The sequence below is a fragment of the Lynx canadensis genome, chromosome C1 (genome assembly GCF_007474595.2).
Source record: "Lynx canadensis isolate LIC74 chromosome C1, mLynCan4.pri.v2, whole genome shotgun sequence".
NCBI classification, from domain to species: domain Eukaryota; kingdom Metazoa; phylum Chordata; class Mammalia; order Carnivora; family Felidae; genus Lynx; species Lynx canadensis.
In genome coordinates this window covers 186,071,130-186,090,798 of record NC_044310.1, presented here as the reverse complement: position 1 = coordinate 186,090,798, position 19,669 = coordinate 186,071,130, and the positions used below count along the sequence as shown (strand labels likewise).

The window sequence follows — 19,669 nt, the reverse complement described above, 5'->3', positions numbered from 1 at the left end:
GTAGGGTGCTAGTACCAACCTTTCTTTCCTCAACTTTGCACCTCTCACTTTTCCTCTTCCCCCCCCCCCTCAGATTACACCCCTCAGGCAGATAGAAAAAAGTGCTATTCTCTTTAAGCTTTTTATCTTAGATTTAATTGACTTTGAGACACTTAGGCTTAAGTTGAGGAACAACCCCCTGGTGTTCTCTGTGTCTCCTATTGTGCCTCTGGACTGGCAGACTGCCCAGAAGGCTTCGGGAGAGCCCTGGCTGGTCTTCTTTCTCCACTGACTCAGGAAGCTGAAGTGAAGAGCTGGGATCACTGACTTACAGAGTGTGAGACTGATTTTAACTTTTTAATAAGCAGGTAATGAAGTATCATGGGTATTTAACACAGTTCTGGAAGCCCTATGGAAAGCCATTAGACAAGAAACAGAAGTGAGAGAAAGAAATATTGGAAGGAAGGAGATAGTTATTTGTGGAGAGTATGTCTTTTAGAAAACCCAAAGGAATCAACTAAGGTATCTTATAAGTGATGAGTTTAGTAGACCAAACCAGCTGGATACAATGTAAGTAAACACAAAGATCAGCTTACTTATGATAGATTAGTTAGAAATCATAGGGGAAAATCCCATTTACAATGGCAATAAACAACAAAATAACTAGGATGACTATCAAGAAATACTTGAGTCTTTTATGAGAAAACTACTAAAATATATTCATCCATTCATCAATTCATCCATCCATCTATAAAAAAAAGAAGACATGAAGAGTATGGTAAGACCTACCATGTTCCCAAACAGGAAATCTATTCAGATAGATTTTATAATATTCATTATAAAGATATCAGTTTTTCTCAGATCAAATTATAGGTTTAACACAATCCCTACCAACACATCAGTGGAACCCTTTGGCCATCTTGAGGAAATGATTCTAATATTCCTTGAAAGAATAAAGCAGTGAAATAGCCAAGAACATTTTGGAGAGCAGAAGTCATCAGAGGAATGAATCTAACTATGTGATAGTAAAAATACTATATATAGATTTGTGATAGTAAGAACCATATGTTTCTGGTACAAGAATAAATGCAAAGATCAGGAGTAAACCCCAATGAAATTATAAGAATAAAAATGCTATGTGATAAGGAGTATTAAATATCAATGAAAAAAGATGGATGATTTAATATGAAATTGAGAATATGCTTAGGAGAAAACAGAATTTTAATCTCATGTCACTTATCAAAATAATCCCAGGTGAATTTATGGATGAAAAATGAAGCTATAATAAACTATAATGAAAGTTAAACAAATAACTGATTTCTTAAAAGGGAAATAAATCATAAAAGACAAAGATGAATAAATCATAAAAGACAAAGATGAATAAAAATGATTACATAATATTTAATATAACTTTAAAACAAAAAGTATAAAAAATTAAAAGGCTAATAAAAACTTGGATAAAAATATTACATTAACTGGACAAAGAATATCCTTAAAATAGAGAGGATTTAAATTGATTAGAAAATCAACTCAATGCCTATTATAAATAAATGTGCAAGGTTCATGACCACAAAATTTTCAGGAAAGGAAATCAGCACGTGGCAGGAGGTTCAAACTCATTATTTATCAGTGAAATATGTATTAAATGAGAACTATTTTTTACATACCAGATTAGTAAAGATCTCATGCATTTTTGGCAGGAGTAACAATTAATACTACTGTGTTGGGAAGTAATTTATCATTACATATTGATAGCATCAGAACTGTTCATATTCTTTGACCTGATAATTCTACTTCTAGATATGACCAAATGCAGATAAAGGTTTATGAACAAAGTGTTCAATTAAGCATTATTTATAATAGAGAAAAAATAAAAACAATATAAATGTCTATGATAAAAGGTTAAATACATATTGGCACATCTATGGGAAACTGATGAGCAATAGCTATTAAAATTATTTTGAATAATTTTTTACATACATGAATGCCCATGATACAATAAGAAATTATCAAAAGCAGGAAAAAAAAATTAAATGTAAAGTGTATTCAGTAATGTGCATATCTATGAATGAGAAAAAGACTGGAATCAGATTCATTGAAGTGTTATGAATCATGATTCCTAGTTTTAGGATTAGAAGTGATCTTGATTTTTTTTTAATATACACTTTTCTATATTATCCAAGTTTTATACAATGAAAGTGAATTATTTTATAGGAAGGCAAAAATAAAAGTTTTAAAAAGAAACTGTGGCATATCTATATATTGGAATACTACACAGCAATAAAAAGAAATGATCATTAATGTATATATCAACATGGATGAATCTTCAAAATATCAATGCTAGAGAAACCAGACACAGAAGGGTACATACTGTTATGGTCCCATTTGTATGACACCCCTGAAATGGTAAAACTATGGAATGGAGGGGAAGGCATCAATAGCAAAGGGGTACATGGGAAATTTGGGGGTGATAGAAATGTTCTATGTCTTGATTGTGGCTATAATTATGACTGTATACATTTATCAAAACTCACTGAAGTGAGTACTTTAAAAGGGTGAATTTTATTTTATGTAAATTATCTCAGTAAACCTGAGTTAAAAATAAACAAACAAACCTTAATGGATGGGATTTGGGAATGTTTTTGTAGCAGCAGTATGTTTGGGAGCATGATCAAGCAGTTCCAGAAAATTATTGTCTTAAAATTAGGTCCATAGGCTCTGTGAGTATTGGATATATCTGTTACATATACTAATTTATATGCCCAGCTTGCTAAGTTGGTTAATATTTATTACTAAACCTTTAATGATTAAGAAACAAGACACCAGGGGTTCCTGGATGGCTCAGTCAGCTGAGCATCTGACTTGCTTTCAGCTCAGGTCATGGTCCCAGGATCATGGGATCAAGCCCCAAATCAGATTCTGTCCTGAGCATGAAGCCTGCTTAAGATTTTCTCTCTCTCCCTCTGCCCCTTTCCCCTGCTTGTGCTCTCACTCTCTTTCTCTTGAAACAAAACAAAAACAAAAAACCACATACCTACGACACCATATCCATTCTTGGGACTTCAAAGTTATTTTTTAAAAAATGTGAACCAATTTTTATTCAACATTTTTAAGCCTTTTTTAATGCATCTACATATAATTTTTTATGATTCTTTAAAAATTGGGGTGAATTTCACATAATATAGAATTCAAGTATAGACTTCAGTGGCATTTACTACATTAACAATGTTGTATAACCACCATCTCTGTCTAGTTCCAAAACATTTTCATCATCCCACAAGGAAACCCAGTACCTGTTAAGCAGTTACTCCCGATTCCCTTCTCTCCTCAGCCCCTGGCAACCACCAGTCTGCTTTCTGTTTCATTGCATTAGCCTGTTCTGGATATTTCATGTAACTGGAATCATACAATATATGACATATTGTGTCTGGCTTTTTAACTCAGGATAACATTTTTGAGGTTCACAAAAATACATTTCAAACTTTCATTGAGAAACTTCTCAGATTTATAAGTTAAAATGAGTTTGACCACAATCTTGGCCTAACACACTACCCTAACAGTGATAGTTCATATTCATATAGTGGTCAAAGGAAATTTACAGTAGTTCACAAAATTTACCTGATTTGATGAGTGCTGCAATCCAATGATGTTGACATGGCAAGTGTTAAGACCATCATTGTCCAATCCTTGCACTGCTCTCAACACTAGAATTTATAAAATAAAGGCACCAAACATCTGTTAAGCGCTTAGTCTGTTATAGGCCCTATACTAAGCATTTTGCACTTATTTACTCGTTTAATCATCACAACAAACCTATGAAGTATATACTGTTATTGTAATTTTACAGATGAGAAAATTTAGACACGGAAAGTTAAGTAACTTTCGTAAGGTCGCATGATTAGTGAGTGATAGAAGTGGGATTCAGACCCAGGCAGTCTTGGCTCCAGAGCCTGTGCCTTTAACTCATCTGCCCAGAACCCATATAATGATCTACTAATTATCAGTAGTAGATCTGGGGCTGGTAGCCAGAAGTTCCCTAGACCTGGGTTATGAGTTATCCCACTATTGCCTTGTTTCTTCATGGGAACACTTCCTGCATACACCTGCTTTCTTCAAATGGGAGGCATGAATCTCAAACTCTTTCTGCTTAGTCTTACACAAAAGTGTTGCTGAACCTTTTGCAGTGGACAGTGGCTCTCTTAATTATGCCTTTTGATCTTCCAGGTGTTAGCTACTGGCGGGTGCCTCATGAGCTGATAGAATGTTGGACTCTGGAAGAGCGGCCTTTACTTGGAAGCCTGCGTCACATGGCCCCAATTCGAAAGAGGTTATTTGTGTTCTGTTGATATTGTTTTTTGTTTAAATCTGTGACCTGTATTTTTACTGCCTTTACTGGGGAAATGAATAATGGTTCTTGATCTTACTAAGTTTATTAGTCACCTAGGTGAGTATTCTGCATTACCATCAAAATATAAATCTTGATAAATTCAAAGTTTCCAAAACTATGTAAAAACTGGAAATAATTCTCTAAAACTGAGTTACAGTATGTTCTTTTTGGGAGAATGTGATTTTAAGAATACTAGTGGACATAGTAAGAATGCTGTGGTAAGTATTTTTCCCTACAGAAGTAAAATTCTAGGCTTTATTGGCAGTAGCCAAAAAAATTATTTGTTAGACTTAATATTTGAAATTTCCTGTGACTTATTCTGAATTCCTTTCTCCTTCCTATTACCACCAATAGTATTTTTATTTAATGGTATTTTCTTGTATTTTCTGAAATTATTATCAAATTCAGTCCACATCTGTGCTTTTGACTGTACTTTATTTATTTATTTATTTATTTATTTATTTATTTATTTAATTTTTTTTCAACGTTTATTTATTTTTGGGACAGAGAGAGACAGAGCATGAACGGGGGAGGGGCAGAGAGAGAGGGAGACACAGAATCGGAAACAGGCTCCAGGCTCTGAGCCATCAGCCCAGAGCCTGACGCGGGGCTCGAACTCACGGACCACGAGATCGTGACCTGGCTGAAGTCGGACGCTTAACTGACTGCGCCACCCAGGCGCCCCTTGACTGTACTTTAAATACATTTAAAATCATACTTATTTTTCATTATCTGGGTATCATTCATGGTTTTTAGATGTTCTGATTTCTTGATCATCTGTTGTGAATTTGATTCAGTGCCCCTATAGAATCTGTGACTGCTTTTTTTTTTTTTTTCCTTTTGGATCTTTCATAGAAATGCAGAGAATTTTCTTCAGTTTTTAATAGTTAATTATCTCTGGTTAAAACATCTTTTTTTTCTTAAAGGCCCTCATTTTATTATCAATATTTATTTTGCTTTTTGAACTTACAGTTAGCAAATACTGTTTGGGTCCAGAGCAGTGGTTCTCAACTGAGGGCAGTTTTGTCCCACAGGGGATATTTGACAATGTTTAGAGACACTGTGGGGTGGGGGATGCTACTAGCATCTAGTAAGTAGAGGCCAGGGATGCTGCTAAACATCCTAGAATGCATTGAGCAGCCTCTACAACAAAGATATATCCAACCAAAAATGGCAATAGAGCTAAGGTGGAGAAATCTTGGTCAAGACTCTAGTAGAAGATGTGGGCAGAAAACAAAGCAAGCAGGGATGGTTTTATGGAGATTCTCCTCTGCGTTAATTGTTCTTTCCTCTGGGGTTTATTAAGCATTATTTTTGATTCATGGATAGGATAATGATAATGATAACTTAGAAACAATTGTGAGGTCCTGAAGAATCATTTGCTTCACCTGAGAAAATTTAGTTATGTTCAGTAGAGTTTTAGGGTTGAATATATTATATTTGCATTCTTTATTACATGTCAGTTTTCTAATCACCATGTCATTATGATCCTATTTCCAAGATCAAAATTCATTATGTTATATTTATTTGCCTGTGAAAATATACCCACACTGATAAAAGGGAGAAAAATTGGAGGATTGCCATTATACTTCCTGTTCAGAAGGTGAAACTGATGCAAACAGTGGCAGGAGCAGGCAGGATTTCGACAGTGGTTGTTTGACAGTTTTAAGGTCATTTCCTTAAACCTTAATATCATACTGGCTCTTTACAGATATTGAACCATCCTTGCATCCCTGGAATAAATCCCACTTGATCATGGTATATGATCCTTTTAATGTATTGTTGAATATGGTGTACTAATATTTTGTTGAGTATTATTGCATTTATGTTCACCAGCGATATTGGCCTGTAATTTTCTTTTCTTGTGGCATTCTTGTCTGGTTTTAGTATCAGGGTTATCCTGGTCTCATAAAAACAATTTGGACGCATTCCCTCCTCTTCTGTTGTGTGGAAGAGTTTGAGAAGGATTGGTATCAAATCTTCTTCAAATGTTTGGTAGAATTTACTAGTGAAACCTTCTGGTCCTGGACTTTTGTTTATTGGGAGGTGTTTTGCTTTGTTTTATTGTTTTTTAAGTTTATTTATTTATTTTGAGAGAGAGAGCATGAGTGGGGGAGGAAAAGAGAGAGTGGGAGAGAGAGAGAGAGAGAGAGAGAGAGATTCCCAAGCAGGCTCCATGCTTGTCAACACAGAGCCCAACATGGGGCTCAAACCCATGAACTGTGAGATCATGACCTGAGCTGAAATCAAGAGTTGGATGCTTAACTGACTGAGTCACCCAGGAGTTCCTGGGTTTTTTTTTTTTTTGTTTTAAGTAAGTTCTAGGCCCTACATGGAGCTTGAACTCACAATCCCAAGATCAGGAGTTGCATGTTCCACTGACTGAGCCAGCCAGGTGCCCCAGGAGCTTTCTCATTACTGATTCAATCTCCTTACTAATAATTGGTCTGTTCGGATTGTCGATTTCATCATGAGTCAGTCTTGGTAGGTTGTATATTTCTAGGAATTAAAAAAAATTTATTTGTCCTTTTTTTTAATTGAAGTATAGTTGACATACAATGTTATATTAGTTTAACGTGTACAACAGAATGAATTAACGATTTTATATATTATGCAGTGCTCACTATGATAAGTGTAGTAACATCATACAGTGTTACTATAATGTTATTGATTATATTCCCTATGCTGTGCTTCATCCCCATGACTTATTTTATAACTAGAAGTTCGTAACTCTTAATCCCTTAGGAATTTATCCGTCTGGTCTAGTTTGTTGGTGTGTAATTAATCATAGTAAGCTCTTATGATCCTTTGTATTTCTGTGGTATTAGTTGTAACACCTCTTCATTTCTGATTTTATTTGAGTCCTCTCTCCTTTTTCTTAGTGAGTTTTCTTAGTGAGTTTTCTTAAAGGTTTGTCAATTTTGTTTATCTTTTTAGAACTGGCTCTTAGTTTCATTGATCTTTTCTATTGTCTTTATAGTCTCTATTTCATTTACTTCTGTTCTAACTGTTCTAATCTTTTATTTATTTATTTTTTAACATTTATTTATCTTTGAGAGACAGAGAGAGACAGAACACAAATGGGGGAGAGGCAGAGAGAGAGGGAGACACAGAATCCGAAGCAGGCTCCAGACTCTGAGCTGTTAGCACAAAGCCCGATGTGGGGCTCGAACCCACAAACCATGAGATCATGACATGAGCTGAAGTTGCACACTTAATTAACTGAGCCACCCAGGTGCCAGCATGCTCCAATCTTTATTTCTTTCCTTCTACTAATGATGTGTAGTTGTCACTCAGCTATTCTTTAGGGTTTTTTTTTTTTTTTATGAGGAAATTGTTCCATATGTAGCTGTAGACTCAGTGTATTTGTGGGAGGAGATAAATTCAAGATTTTCCTACATCACCATCATGAACAGAAACCTATCATATGGTTTTGATATCGTATTGAAAATCATATGATCATCTCAATAGATGCAGAAAAAGCATTTGACAAAATTCAACAATTTATGATAAAAACTCTCAACAAAGTGGGTATAGAGGGACTGCACTTCAACATAATAAAGTCCATATATGACAAGCTCACACCTAGCATCATACTGTATGGTGAAAAGCTGATAGCTTTTCCTGTAAGGTCAGGAACAAGACAAGGATACCCACTTCCATCACTTATATTCAACATAGTATTGGAAGCCCTAGCTAGAGCATTTAGGCAAGAAAAAGAAATAAAGGGAATCCAAATTAGAAAGGAAGTAACAGGCGCCTGGGTGGCACAGTTGGTTAAGCATCCAACTCTTGATTTTGGCTCAGGTCATGATCTTATGTTTCGTGAGCTTGAGTCCCGCATTAGGCTCTGATTGGCTCCACTTGAGATTCTCTCTCTGCCCGTCCCTTGCTCATGCTTTTTCTCAAAAATAAATAAATAAACATTAAAAAAAAAAAAAAGGAAGTAGAACTGTCACTATTTGCAGGTAGCATGATATTATATATAGAAAAAATTACATCAAAACTGCTAGAATTAATAAAGAAATTCAGTAAATTTGCAGGATACAAAATTAATATACAAAAATCATTTATATACACTAATGAACTATCAGAAAGAGAAATTCAGAAAACAATCCCATTTACAACTGCACCAAAAAGAATAAAATATCTAGGAATAAATTTAACCAAGGAGGTGAAAAACCTATGTATTGAAAACTATAAGACATTAATGAAAGAAATTGAAGAGAACATAAATAAATGGAAAAATATTTTGTCTTCATGGACTGGAAGAATCAACATTATAAAAATATCCATACTACCCAAAGAATTCTATAGATTCAATGCAATCCCTATCAAAATTCAAATGGCATTTTTTATAGAAATAGAACAAACAATCCTCAAATTTGTATGGAACCAGAAAAGATCTGAATAACCAAAGCAATCTTGAAAAAGAAGAACAAAGCTGGAAAACTCATGGTCCATGATTTCAAACTAGCATAGTCCCCCCTTATCCACAGGGGATACATTCCAAGAGTTCCACTGGATGCCTGAAACTGTATAGTACTGAACTTTGTATGTACTATGTTTTTTCCAACACATACATACCTGTGGTAAAATTTATTTTTTTAAATTAGGCACAGTAAGAGAGTAATAACAGTAACTCAATAAAATAGAACAATTGTAACAATATACATAATAAATATATGTGAATGTGGTCTTTCAAAATATTGTACTATACTCACCCTTCTTCTTGAGATGATGTAAGATGATAAAATCCCTGTGATGAGATGAAGTGACGTGAATGATACAGACATTATGACATAGCATTAGGCTACTACTGACCTTCTGATGATAGAAGAAGGATCATCTGCTTCCAGGCGATGGTCATCTGTGGGTAACTTAAACTGCAGAAAGTGAAACTGTGGGGGGGGGGGGCTACTGTATATTACAAAACTGTAATAATTAAAACAGTATGGTTCTGGCATAAAAACAGACACATAGACCAATGGAACAGAATAGAAAGCCCAGAAATAAACCCACACATATATGGTCAAGTAATGTACACAAAAACAGCCAAGAATATATAGTGGGGAAGGGACAGTCTCTTTTGGTGTTGGGAAAACTGGATATCCACATGCAAAAGAATGAAACTTTTGCGTGGATCCCTATCTTGCACCATATACAAAAACTAACTCAAAATGGACGAAAACAGAGGCAGTAAGTTCCTTGACATAGGTCTTGGCAATGATTTTTTGTATCTGACACAAAAAGCAAAAGCAACAAAGGCAAAAATAAGTGGGACTATATCAAACTAAGACTTCTGCACAGCAAAGGAAACCATCAAAATCAAAAGACTATCTATTGAGTGGGAGAAAATATTTGCAAATAATATTATCTGATAAGGAACTAATGTCCAAAATATATAAAGAACTCATACAACTCAAAAGCAAAAAATAAAATAAAATAAAATTTTAAAAAAGGGCAGAAAATCTGAATAGACATCATTCTGAAGAAGACATATGGATGACCAACAGGTACATGAAAAGATGCTCAACGTCAATAATCATCAAGGAAATGTGAATCAAACCCACAATGAGATATCACCTTAGACCTGTTAGAATGGCTATTATAAAAAAGACAGGAAATAACAAATGTTGGCAAGGATGTGGAGAAAAGGGAACCCTTCTGCTCTTATGGTGGGAATGTAAACTGGTGCAGCCACTATGGAAAATAGTTGGAGGTTCTTCAAAGATTTAAAGGTAGAACTACCCTATGATCCAGCAATTTCACTTCTGGACATTTATCCAAAGAAAATGCAAAGAGTAACTTGAATACTTCATTGCAGTATTGTTTATAATATGGAAAAACCTAAGTGTCAATTGATGGATGAATGGATAAAGAAGATGTGGTATATATATATAAAGGAGTATTACTCAGCTATAAAGCATGAAATCTTGCCATTTGTGACTACATGGATGGACCTCCATGGCATTATGTTAAGTGAAATAAGTCAAAGGAAGACAAATATCATGTGATCTTTGTTTTTTCATAAATGAAAGTAAAATGAAGTAAATAAATGAAGTAAAAAAAAATTCAAGCTGGTAGATACAGAGAACTGATTGGTGATTCCAGAGGCAGGAGTGGGGGAGGGGGAGAAATGGGTAAACTAGTTTTTTGGTTTTTTTTTTTAATTTAAATAAGTTGAATTTTTTTTAATTAAAAAAAAAAACATTGTCTTCCATTTAGACTTTTTATAATGAATGGCAAACTCAATTCAGGAATCTTTTAAGTTTTGTCTAATACTTCTTAAATTGAAAAAGCATCTAACTATACCATGGGTTTGACCATTCTAGCAGTTCCCAAAATGCATTTCACAGAATGCTAATTTTACTGGGTGCCAAAGGCTGCATTACAGATCCATATTGGGAAATACGGATGCAACAAAATTAAATAGGTGTCTTTACTTTAGACCTCAGAACCTTTATTAACTTTCAAGAGGAGAGTAAAATATGCAACAGCATTTCTCAAAGAGTTTATGAAACAGTAAATTTTCTCAGTAAATCAACTGTTGTTCTGGGGGGGGGGGGAACCCCTAACTTGAGATCATCCTGGTTATCATCTGGATCACTGTGAGGATTCTTAGGAACCAAGTGATATACTAGATAATTCTAATGTAACATTCCAAATCTTAATTTGTCGTTGGTATTAACATGGTGATTTTATTTTATTTTAGAAAACATGGTGATTTTAAGAGTTCATATTCAAGTAGAAACAATCTTTTGTAAACTTGGTAATTTACTTATTGACCTTGGTGGGAGACGAGATGAAGTACCTGATCCCTCTAAACCTCTTGACTCAAATTCTTGATGAAAACGATTTTCCTCACCCTGAAGATAAACTTTGCGGACGTTTTCAGGAGTTACCAAACCTGTAAATGCTGACATTGACATGCTTCTGTATCCACAGGCGACTGATAGCTTTCAATGAAGAAGAAGAAGAAGAAGAAGAAGTGAACTGTAAGACTGGTCCTAAACCAGTCCGATTTCTGGGCCCTTCCACCAGCACCCAAATTAAAGTCAAGAACTCGGCGTCGGTCCGAGTGTCTCCGGCCAGCGCCCTCCACACTTCAGGCGGAAAGGCAGCGCAGCATTCTGCGTCGCCAAAGGCCCCGTCGTCGGTGGGCACCGTGCTGCCAGGCCAGCCCCAGGCTTCCCGTGGGGGCAGGAGCGCTGCTGAAAACGGAGCCGCACACCCACCTCCGGCCAAGGTCCTGCTCTCAGACAAGAAAGCCACCCCGCCGCGAGTGATAAAACTGAAGCGAACTCCACTGTGCGCCGCCGGGCCTTCCCCGCCAGCCGGGGGAGCACCGCGACCCGCGGAATCCCCAGCGCCGCCCCCGGAAGACCCTGACGCGCACGCGCGGACTGAAAACGGGCGGGGCCAGGCTGATTGACAGAAAAGTGGGTTCCTGACCTCCAGCTCGCCTCTCGGAGCGCCCGACCCGTGGGGTGCAAATAAGTGGCGCTGTTCTTGGTGCAGTAGAGGTGAAAGCTTATGCTGGTCTTTAGGATCGTTATGGGAAAAATGAAGTGAGTCAAGTAGGAATGGAGGAAGGAAGCTTTAAGTGGTTGAGCCTATCTTTACTTTTCATTTTCCTTACTTTGACATGGTTTGTCTACTGATAGTTTGAATTTCAGGGTGGTTTTGTTGGGTTTTGGGGGTTTTTTTTTTGATGGTTAATCCGTATTAAGGCAACAAAACAGCACAGTACAATAAAACAGTACAGCAGAACCATCACTAGAGAAGTCTACTTTGTTGCTGAGTAATTACAGACTTTAGGCTCTTTTGTAATGTTACTCATTGCTGCCCAGGGCCAAGAGTGGGATTAGTATTCCCGTCTGCTGAAACAGAATAAGAGAGGGTGGCTTTAATGCTTCCATGCGCTGTGTCCCAGCCAAGAGAGATTTGAGAGAAAATGTGCACCAAGGTGCCCCCCCCCCCCCCCCACAGGTTACTTTCAGTCTCAAAAGCCGTCATGAAAAGATATGAGGAGGAAAAAAAGAGTAATTGAAGATCACACTTTGACTCAAAGTATTTTCTTTCCTAGATTGGTTTTTTTCTTTGTCTTTTCTGCTAGCAGATTTATTTATACATCACAAGATATCTTGGAATGAGAACCATATAACATGTCTTCAGAATGAATTGTTAAAATGTTTTAATTTGAATAAGTGAAGTTTTGAAAGTACTTTGAAAAAGAAGTTAAACATTAACTTTTAACTAAAGTTACTATTTGTTTCTCAGGAATGACCACTGAAGAGTCATTCTGACCATATAATATGATTTTTATGCATAAAATTCCCATTTAACTTGAACTTAATATTTTTAAACAATCTTTTAATTAATCCTCTATTTTTTCACAACTATTCAGTTGTATGTGTTTACTTTTACATGTTAAGTTTTATAATTGGATCCCATATTTCTGCCTTCAGTAAGCAGTATGCCTACAGTGTATTAAAAATAAGTCCATAAAGCAGGGTACTTTTTACTCAATGCTTATCATTGTACTTGCATTACTTTGAAAGAGTGAATATACTCAAAACATTACTTTTTACAAAATAAAGTAAAACTTTTCCATAAAAAGTAACATTTTCTGTGACTATACTTTTTTTTAAGTCCTAGAGCCCATTGGTAGCATGAGAGCTTGTTTGTTTATGTAGGTTATCTATTTCTGGTTTCCAAATTTCTTTATTCCCTAGATAATGTATGAAATAATTAAACAAATTTTGTATATCTATTCAAATACCAGCAGCCTTTTAAAATAGGTGTTTTATCTGGCTAGAAAAAAAAAATGAATATATAACTGATGGTTCATGAACTACATTTCCCTGTAGAATATAAAAAATACTTAGTCACCTTGAAAAATACTATTATAAAGACTCTAAGCATTCTGAAAATCAAAGATCATAGTGAATTTTGAGAACTTCCATTTAGGACATTACTAGTATTGCTTGATCTCGGATATCTTGAATTACTGATTCATATAAGAATATTTTATACCAAGGTACCAATAGATTTGCTTGATGGAGGGTTGCCACAAACCGTCAATCTGTAAAAACAAAAAAAAAATGCAGTATCTATGAAGCACAATAAAGCAAAGTGCAATTAAAAGAGGTTTGCCTGTACTCATGGGTGTTTCTGCGAATAGCCTTCTTTTCTTTGCCTCTAACAGTTTAAAAGGAAGTCTATTTAGCACATCTAGTCTTTGTAAGAAGGGGGTTTTTGGAACAGCTACTAGGCCATGGTGCAGCCAAAGTGGAAAGAGACAAATGGTCCCTGATGGACCATGGGTAGCAAGAGTCAAAGTCAAATTCAGAATGCTCAAGTAATTTGAAAATTACTTTAGTTGGGGTGGTTCCCTGGGGACTAGGTACTTTTGCATGAAATCACATTTCTCCAGATTCTGTAGACACAAAGGAGTAACTCATCATAACCCTCTGGTCTTCCAGGAAAATAAAAAATAAGAAAAGAGAAAGTACGCTTTATAAATAATAGTTCAGTGTCATTACTTTGGAAATGTAGGTTTGTGCAGTTGTTGGGTCAGAGGAGACAAGAAATTCTTATGATGAGTAGGACCTTTAGTACTGCTCGTATCAAAAAGATATATGATTATGCCCTTCTAGGCAATCTGTGTTGAAAACTGGTTTGTCCTGATTAAAACTGGTTAGTTATATCATGGAAAGCCCTAAGGCTGGCATTTTATATTTTATATTTTTAAATAATAATTTTTTGCTTCAATGTTGCCTTATAAGGCAATACATTGTAATATTTTATAAAGTATTTTCATATACTTTGTTTTATTGTGTTCATTTTGCTTTTTAGTTTCAGCACAACAATATAATGAAGGTAGTCTTTCCCAATTCTTTAAAGATCAAGAAAATGAGGTTGAACAAAATAAGAGCTGTACAATAATGACACCCCCCATAACATCCCCCCATATTGGCCCCTGAATGACACAACATCACTGAACAAAGGAAAAGCTAGAGGGAGGAAGTAGACTAAAATTGTGAATTTGTTTAATATTTAAAGTTGTTGAGCAGTTAGGTATTAAACTATTGGATAACATATCTGTTTCCTACTAGAGAGGGGACTCCATTGCCTCTATATGTGTAATGCCTGGTATGTGGTAGTCCTTCAGTAAATTTCTAAACAGTTAAGGCAATTCCCAGCTTCCTCCCCCATGCCCCAATTATTTTTTTTTAAATGTGCCTGGTGGCAATCTTCAGGGGGTGTGGAAACTGATTTCCAACCTTGCAGAGTTGATACAGTCAGAACAAAAGAGGTGGTAGTGGAGGTTCCTTAGTAGGGTGATTACTGCTAATGACCAAAATTACCATTAGCAATGACCATAACAGTTAGATAACTTGTCAAGTTGTTTAAAGTAATCCAGAGCAATGGATCACGAGATCTCAGAGAGGTTGGTGCCAACACTGCCTGACTTCTGAGAAAGGAATAAAGCAGTCTGGCCTCTCCCCTCCTGCTTTATTGCTTCTGCTAGAATTGCTGATGCAATTTCTTTTTCATTCACAGACTGAGTCCTATTCCAGTGCTAACGCTGAAAAAATTGTTGACTCACTTCCCAGTCTGTGGTTAAATACAGTATAATTATTATCCAGCTATTCCTTGATTTTTAAAGAAGGAATTAATATGCAAGTATATTTGACTTTATCTGAGAGATTGTGCATAGGGTTTTTTATTTAAATAGCATTTTGAATGTGCACAAAGACTTGTAATAAATTGTACTGTAAAGGGGAGAATGCTAACATTTGTATGAATATAAGGGTACCTTAAAAGAGATTGCCCCTTAAGGGCACACAGGTGGCCCAGTTGGTTAGGCTTTTGACAACTGATCTCAGCTCAGGTCTTGATCTCAGGGTGGTGAGTCCGAGGCCCCACGCTGGGAACCATGTTCAGCCCCCTGTTTGACCTCATTCTGTGTGTGAAGCCTACTTAAGAAAAAAAAAAAGAATTGCCTTATACCTGCAATCCCTTTGGATAGCTTTAATTTATATTTGGTAGGATGTTGGTTAGATACTAAGTGGAAAGTATGAATTGGATAAAATGAAGGGAAAGAACTTCTATAGCAAATGGAAAGTATTCAAATTATTTACATATGTGTATTCCTAAGTTAACTAGGAACTTTCTAATGATGGAAAATACTGTCATTTTCCCATATGCGGAAACAACCTTGAAAACTGTCAACAAGTTGCTGATTCCTCAGTGAAGAGTGGATGAGTGATTCTTTGTTGAGGGCTGCAGTTAGTATGCATGATTTCAAGCCAAAAAAGGAAACATCATGAATAGCTAACAGAAAAAAATTGGTTTCCAGCTGTTTTCAGAATTTCCTATTCATGGAATTTGGTTGGTGGTGCAGCCTCAAAGGGGCCATTTTCACTTACAGTTCTGTCAGCCTCATGAGATACACATGGCTTACACATTCTTACACATTGTTACAGAAAAGCTAATTTTTCTTTGTTCACATGTGTTGTCTTGGACAGCCTGTATACATTTCATATTTGATAGCTAGACGGTTCCTGATGTAGGCTCTGGCTAAGACAAATAGAACTTTATAGTAACTGTCAGTCAGTATTCTTCCCTACTTGTTTATTTAACAACTTTTCATGCTGTATTGTTGCTTCTCATACTTTTCGTTTCCTTCCTTTACCCCGAAGCCCTCATTACCTTAGTAAAAATTTTTCCCAGCTACGGAAATGAACTGGGGGCCTGAAGCCTTGAAGAGAAACTTGTTTTAGACAGAGAGCATGTTACAGAAAGAAAAAGGGAGTATATTTGCTAGGTGGGAAAAGGCAACTATTGCTTCTGTCTGCCAAGATTGCTTAAAACTTTGGACATTCTGCTTCAATAGCAGCTCTTTCAAGAACTCAGCCCTTAACTTCTCGGTTTGAAAGATGTGGGAACTCAACTTCTATGTAGATGACGGGAATAGGCCAAGGGCTTCAGAAGCTATATATTTAGACTTCAGCTGTAGGTTATACAATCTGGATTTGGTAAGCTAGGCTGAACCAATCAAGAACCCAGCATAGCTAGGGGAACAAGGCAACATGTGCCTGCTCATCAGCTCTGTTTCTCTTTCCTTCCTCCAAACCCCTTGTACCCTCCAGATGAGGGTTTTTCTTTTTCTTTCTTTCTTCTTTTTTTTTTTTTTTTTCAGATGAGGGTTTTTCTACATTGACACTATTTGACATTTTGGATAATTATTTCTTGTGGGTGACTGTACTGTGCACTGTAAGATGTCAAGCAGCATCCCTGGCCAGGGATCCCTGCCCTAGTTGTTATAACCAAAATGTCTCCAGACTTTTCCAAGTGTCTCCTAGGGGTTGGGGATGGGCACAAGATTGACTACCCCTAGCTGAGAACCATTGCTTCAGTTTGGTGGCTTAACCTGAGCAAAATAATCACTTCTCCTAACCGGGGCCCATGGTATATTGAGGAAACATCACAGCTGTCCATCCCAAGCAGGAATGGAGCCGTGAGAATTAAAGGATGTCTCAGGCCCGCCAATTAAAAATGTATCCTATTAGCCCCCAGTTACATTTTTGATTTTGGTTTTGTAGGAGCCAAGGGCAGCCTGCCCCAAGATGGACCACTTGGCGTGAAGATTATTTTGAGCTGAAAGCAATCAAAACCCAGCAGATTCAGGAAAAGCTCCTTTTTTCCCCCATCAAGGACCTAAACAGAATTTAGATAGAGGACTTGTTCCAAGAAGAGAGCACTCACCAGAGATAACTATAGAATAATATGAACTAGATATCCTAGACAGAGAGGAACCTAGCAAGGCCTCTGATCAAAGTCCCCTATGTCCCATTATTTCTGAGTGGCCCAGCAAACATTTATTTACCAAACATTTACTTTTTTTCATCTTTCTGTGAATTGCATTCCTTCCCTTTGAAGTTCCAGACCCCTGCCCACTTCTCCTTAGTTCAGGATACATGTATACCTCATTTTGCCTAACTGGGGAATTTCATGTCTGTGTGGATTCCCCATATGTATGAAAATAAGATTTATTTTCTCCTGTTAATCTGCCTCATGTCAGTTTGATTCTTAGTCTAGCTAGAAGGACTTTGAAGGGCAGGGAAATTCTTTTTCCCTGATGTATAATACTAAAAACACTTGTTTGCTGTTCTGAGCAAGCAACTACCTAAGAAAAACGAAGACATACTCCCCTAAGCCCTATATACTGACATATTTAGTACACCACTCTAGAATGTAGGTATATTATTATTATCATCCCCAGTTTATAGAGGAGGAAACTGAAGCACCAAGAGGTTTGGTAAGCCACCTAGCGGCTAGTAGGAGGCTAAGGCAGGATTCCCATGAATGCTATCTTCCTGGAGTACAGGCTCTCAAGCACTATGGTGGGCCTCCTATGGAAGCTTGCTGCTCCATTTCTGAAGATGAGTGGGACAGGACTTCTGCATGCTGTTTAGTCTTCTGTATGCTGCATAGCTATTATTTATCAAATCCTCGGCTAGTGCTAAGATTATGCCAGTTATCAACTCTTTTGCCTCTTGGTTCTCTAGGGGTGGCCTGCCCTTGGGCCCTACAGTTCTAAATCCACTCCTTATTGCCTTGCTTGTGATCCAGGAGCTGGACCCTATAAGCAGTTCTCTTTAGCCATCTCGCTTTGTCACTGGAGGGACACCACAGGAGTGAGGAAGGGGCTTTTTTCCCGCTCATTGAGCATCCCTGTGTTCTTGCTCCTGTGGTGCTTAGTTGGGGTGTGGGACCCCCAGAAGCCCTCACCCTCAGTTTTGGCAGTAGCTTCCAGTCCAGCCTACCCCCGCTGGCTCCCCAGATAATTCAACAGTATCCCTGCTGGTACCCCAGCCAGGTTCTTAGTGAGTTCAGTGGCACCCCTGCAGGGGGACCCCTGGCAGAGTGGCCAGCACCTCCTCTGGAGCTCCTCTCTGGCTCTCCAGTGTCCCATAGGTGGCTTCTTGCTGCCAGCATCTCAGTGAACTTCTTGACCCTCAGTGGACCACAGGTACCCCCTCCTCTAGAGGATCAGAATCTCAGCCTATGGGGCCAGGGTGAGTAGGGGTGGGTGGCTCTCCCAAACTTGTTTTTTTCCTTGGACAGTCTGCCTCAACTCCAGTGGTAACTGTCCCTGTGTCTGCTATTCCTGTACTCTTTAGTAGCTAATCCCTCGTTACTAATTATTTCTTCTCTCATTCATAAACACCTACACACACACAAACACACATAAAAAAGAACATATATATAAAGTTTCCCCATATAAATTTATAAAGCTTTCCCATTGTAATTACTTGGTGGTTACCTGACCCATACAAAGTGCCAGGAATTATTCCAGGTGGTTTGCAAAGATTAACTCGTTCAAAAGATTAACTCTTTACAAAAAACCTCCAAGGTATGTATGGTTATCAGCCCATGGAGAAACTGAGGCAATGAGATGTTCAGAAACACGCCCAAGTTTACACAGCTGGGAAGTGGTGAGGCCTGGATGTGAGTCAAGCTAGTCTGCCACAAGGGTCAAAACTTTAGTAGCTCTATTCTCTTCCCATCTTCTTTAGAATTCACTTATTGGATTATTTTGTATTTAGACTCCACAATGTTCTAGGCATATTGGAGTTGACCACTCTTTCCTATCTGTTCTCTTGTATTTATTGAGTTCCTACTGTGTGTTAGGCATTGGCAGAGGGGTAATAACATTATTGGCCAGGTTGTTACACGGTGATACTAATTTATAGAAAGTGTATGTTCTCACAAGAGACTAGGAACTGATAAATCTAATTCAAACTTAAGCACCTGAAGTTAAAAATAGGTATTTTCTGTTTTTGATGGGAGGCACCTTTTACATTCATTTTCTGTAGAAATTCTTTGGTCGTTGTTGCACTTACAGCTCTGAAATAATTATTTCTATGTGTGAGAAATCTACATATTTTCTCAAGCAAAGAAACAAATTTGCTTAGAACCTATTTATTCCCTAAAAACTGTGTATGGCAATGTCACCTGTGAGATTTGAACTTACTAGTAGCACCAAAAGCTGTGAGAAGAAGCAGAGTTCACAAGCAAGGGGTCCTGTGAAAATCAATCACCAAAAATAATTTATAAGAACCTGCATGATGAAAGCAACCTTGTGTGCTTCTTGGACAGCACGACTGGGTCCAGACCAGAGTGCCCTTTGCCTAGGGGGCTGCTGTAATGGGATTAAACACTGGTTTGGGCTGATTTCCTCCAAGGACCAGGGAGTTCTTTGAAACTAAGAATAGACAGAAAACTTCC

At 37.2% G+C, this 19,669-nt stretch overlaps 1 protein-coding gene across 1 annotated transcript in view; it reads left to right on the top strand.

Moving 5' to 3' along the window:
* KCTD18 (potassium channel tetramerization domain containing 18) overlaps positions 1-13,530 on the top strand; it is an 86,788-nt gene extending 73,258 nt beyond the window's left edge. Inside the window, exons 7-9 of the mRNA XM_030325212.1 lie at position 5; positions 4,204-4,306; positions 11,315-13,530. Of these exons, the coding sequence (XP_030181072.1) occupies position 5; positions 4,204-4,306; positions 11,315-11,801 (591 nt within the window). The 3' untranslated portion in view covers positions 11,802-13,530. The remainder of the gene's footprint in view (positions 1-4; positions 6-4,203; positions 4,307-11,314) is intronic.
* The last annotated feature ends 6,139 nt before the right edge of the window (positions 13,531-19,669 follow it).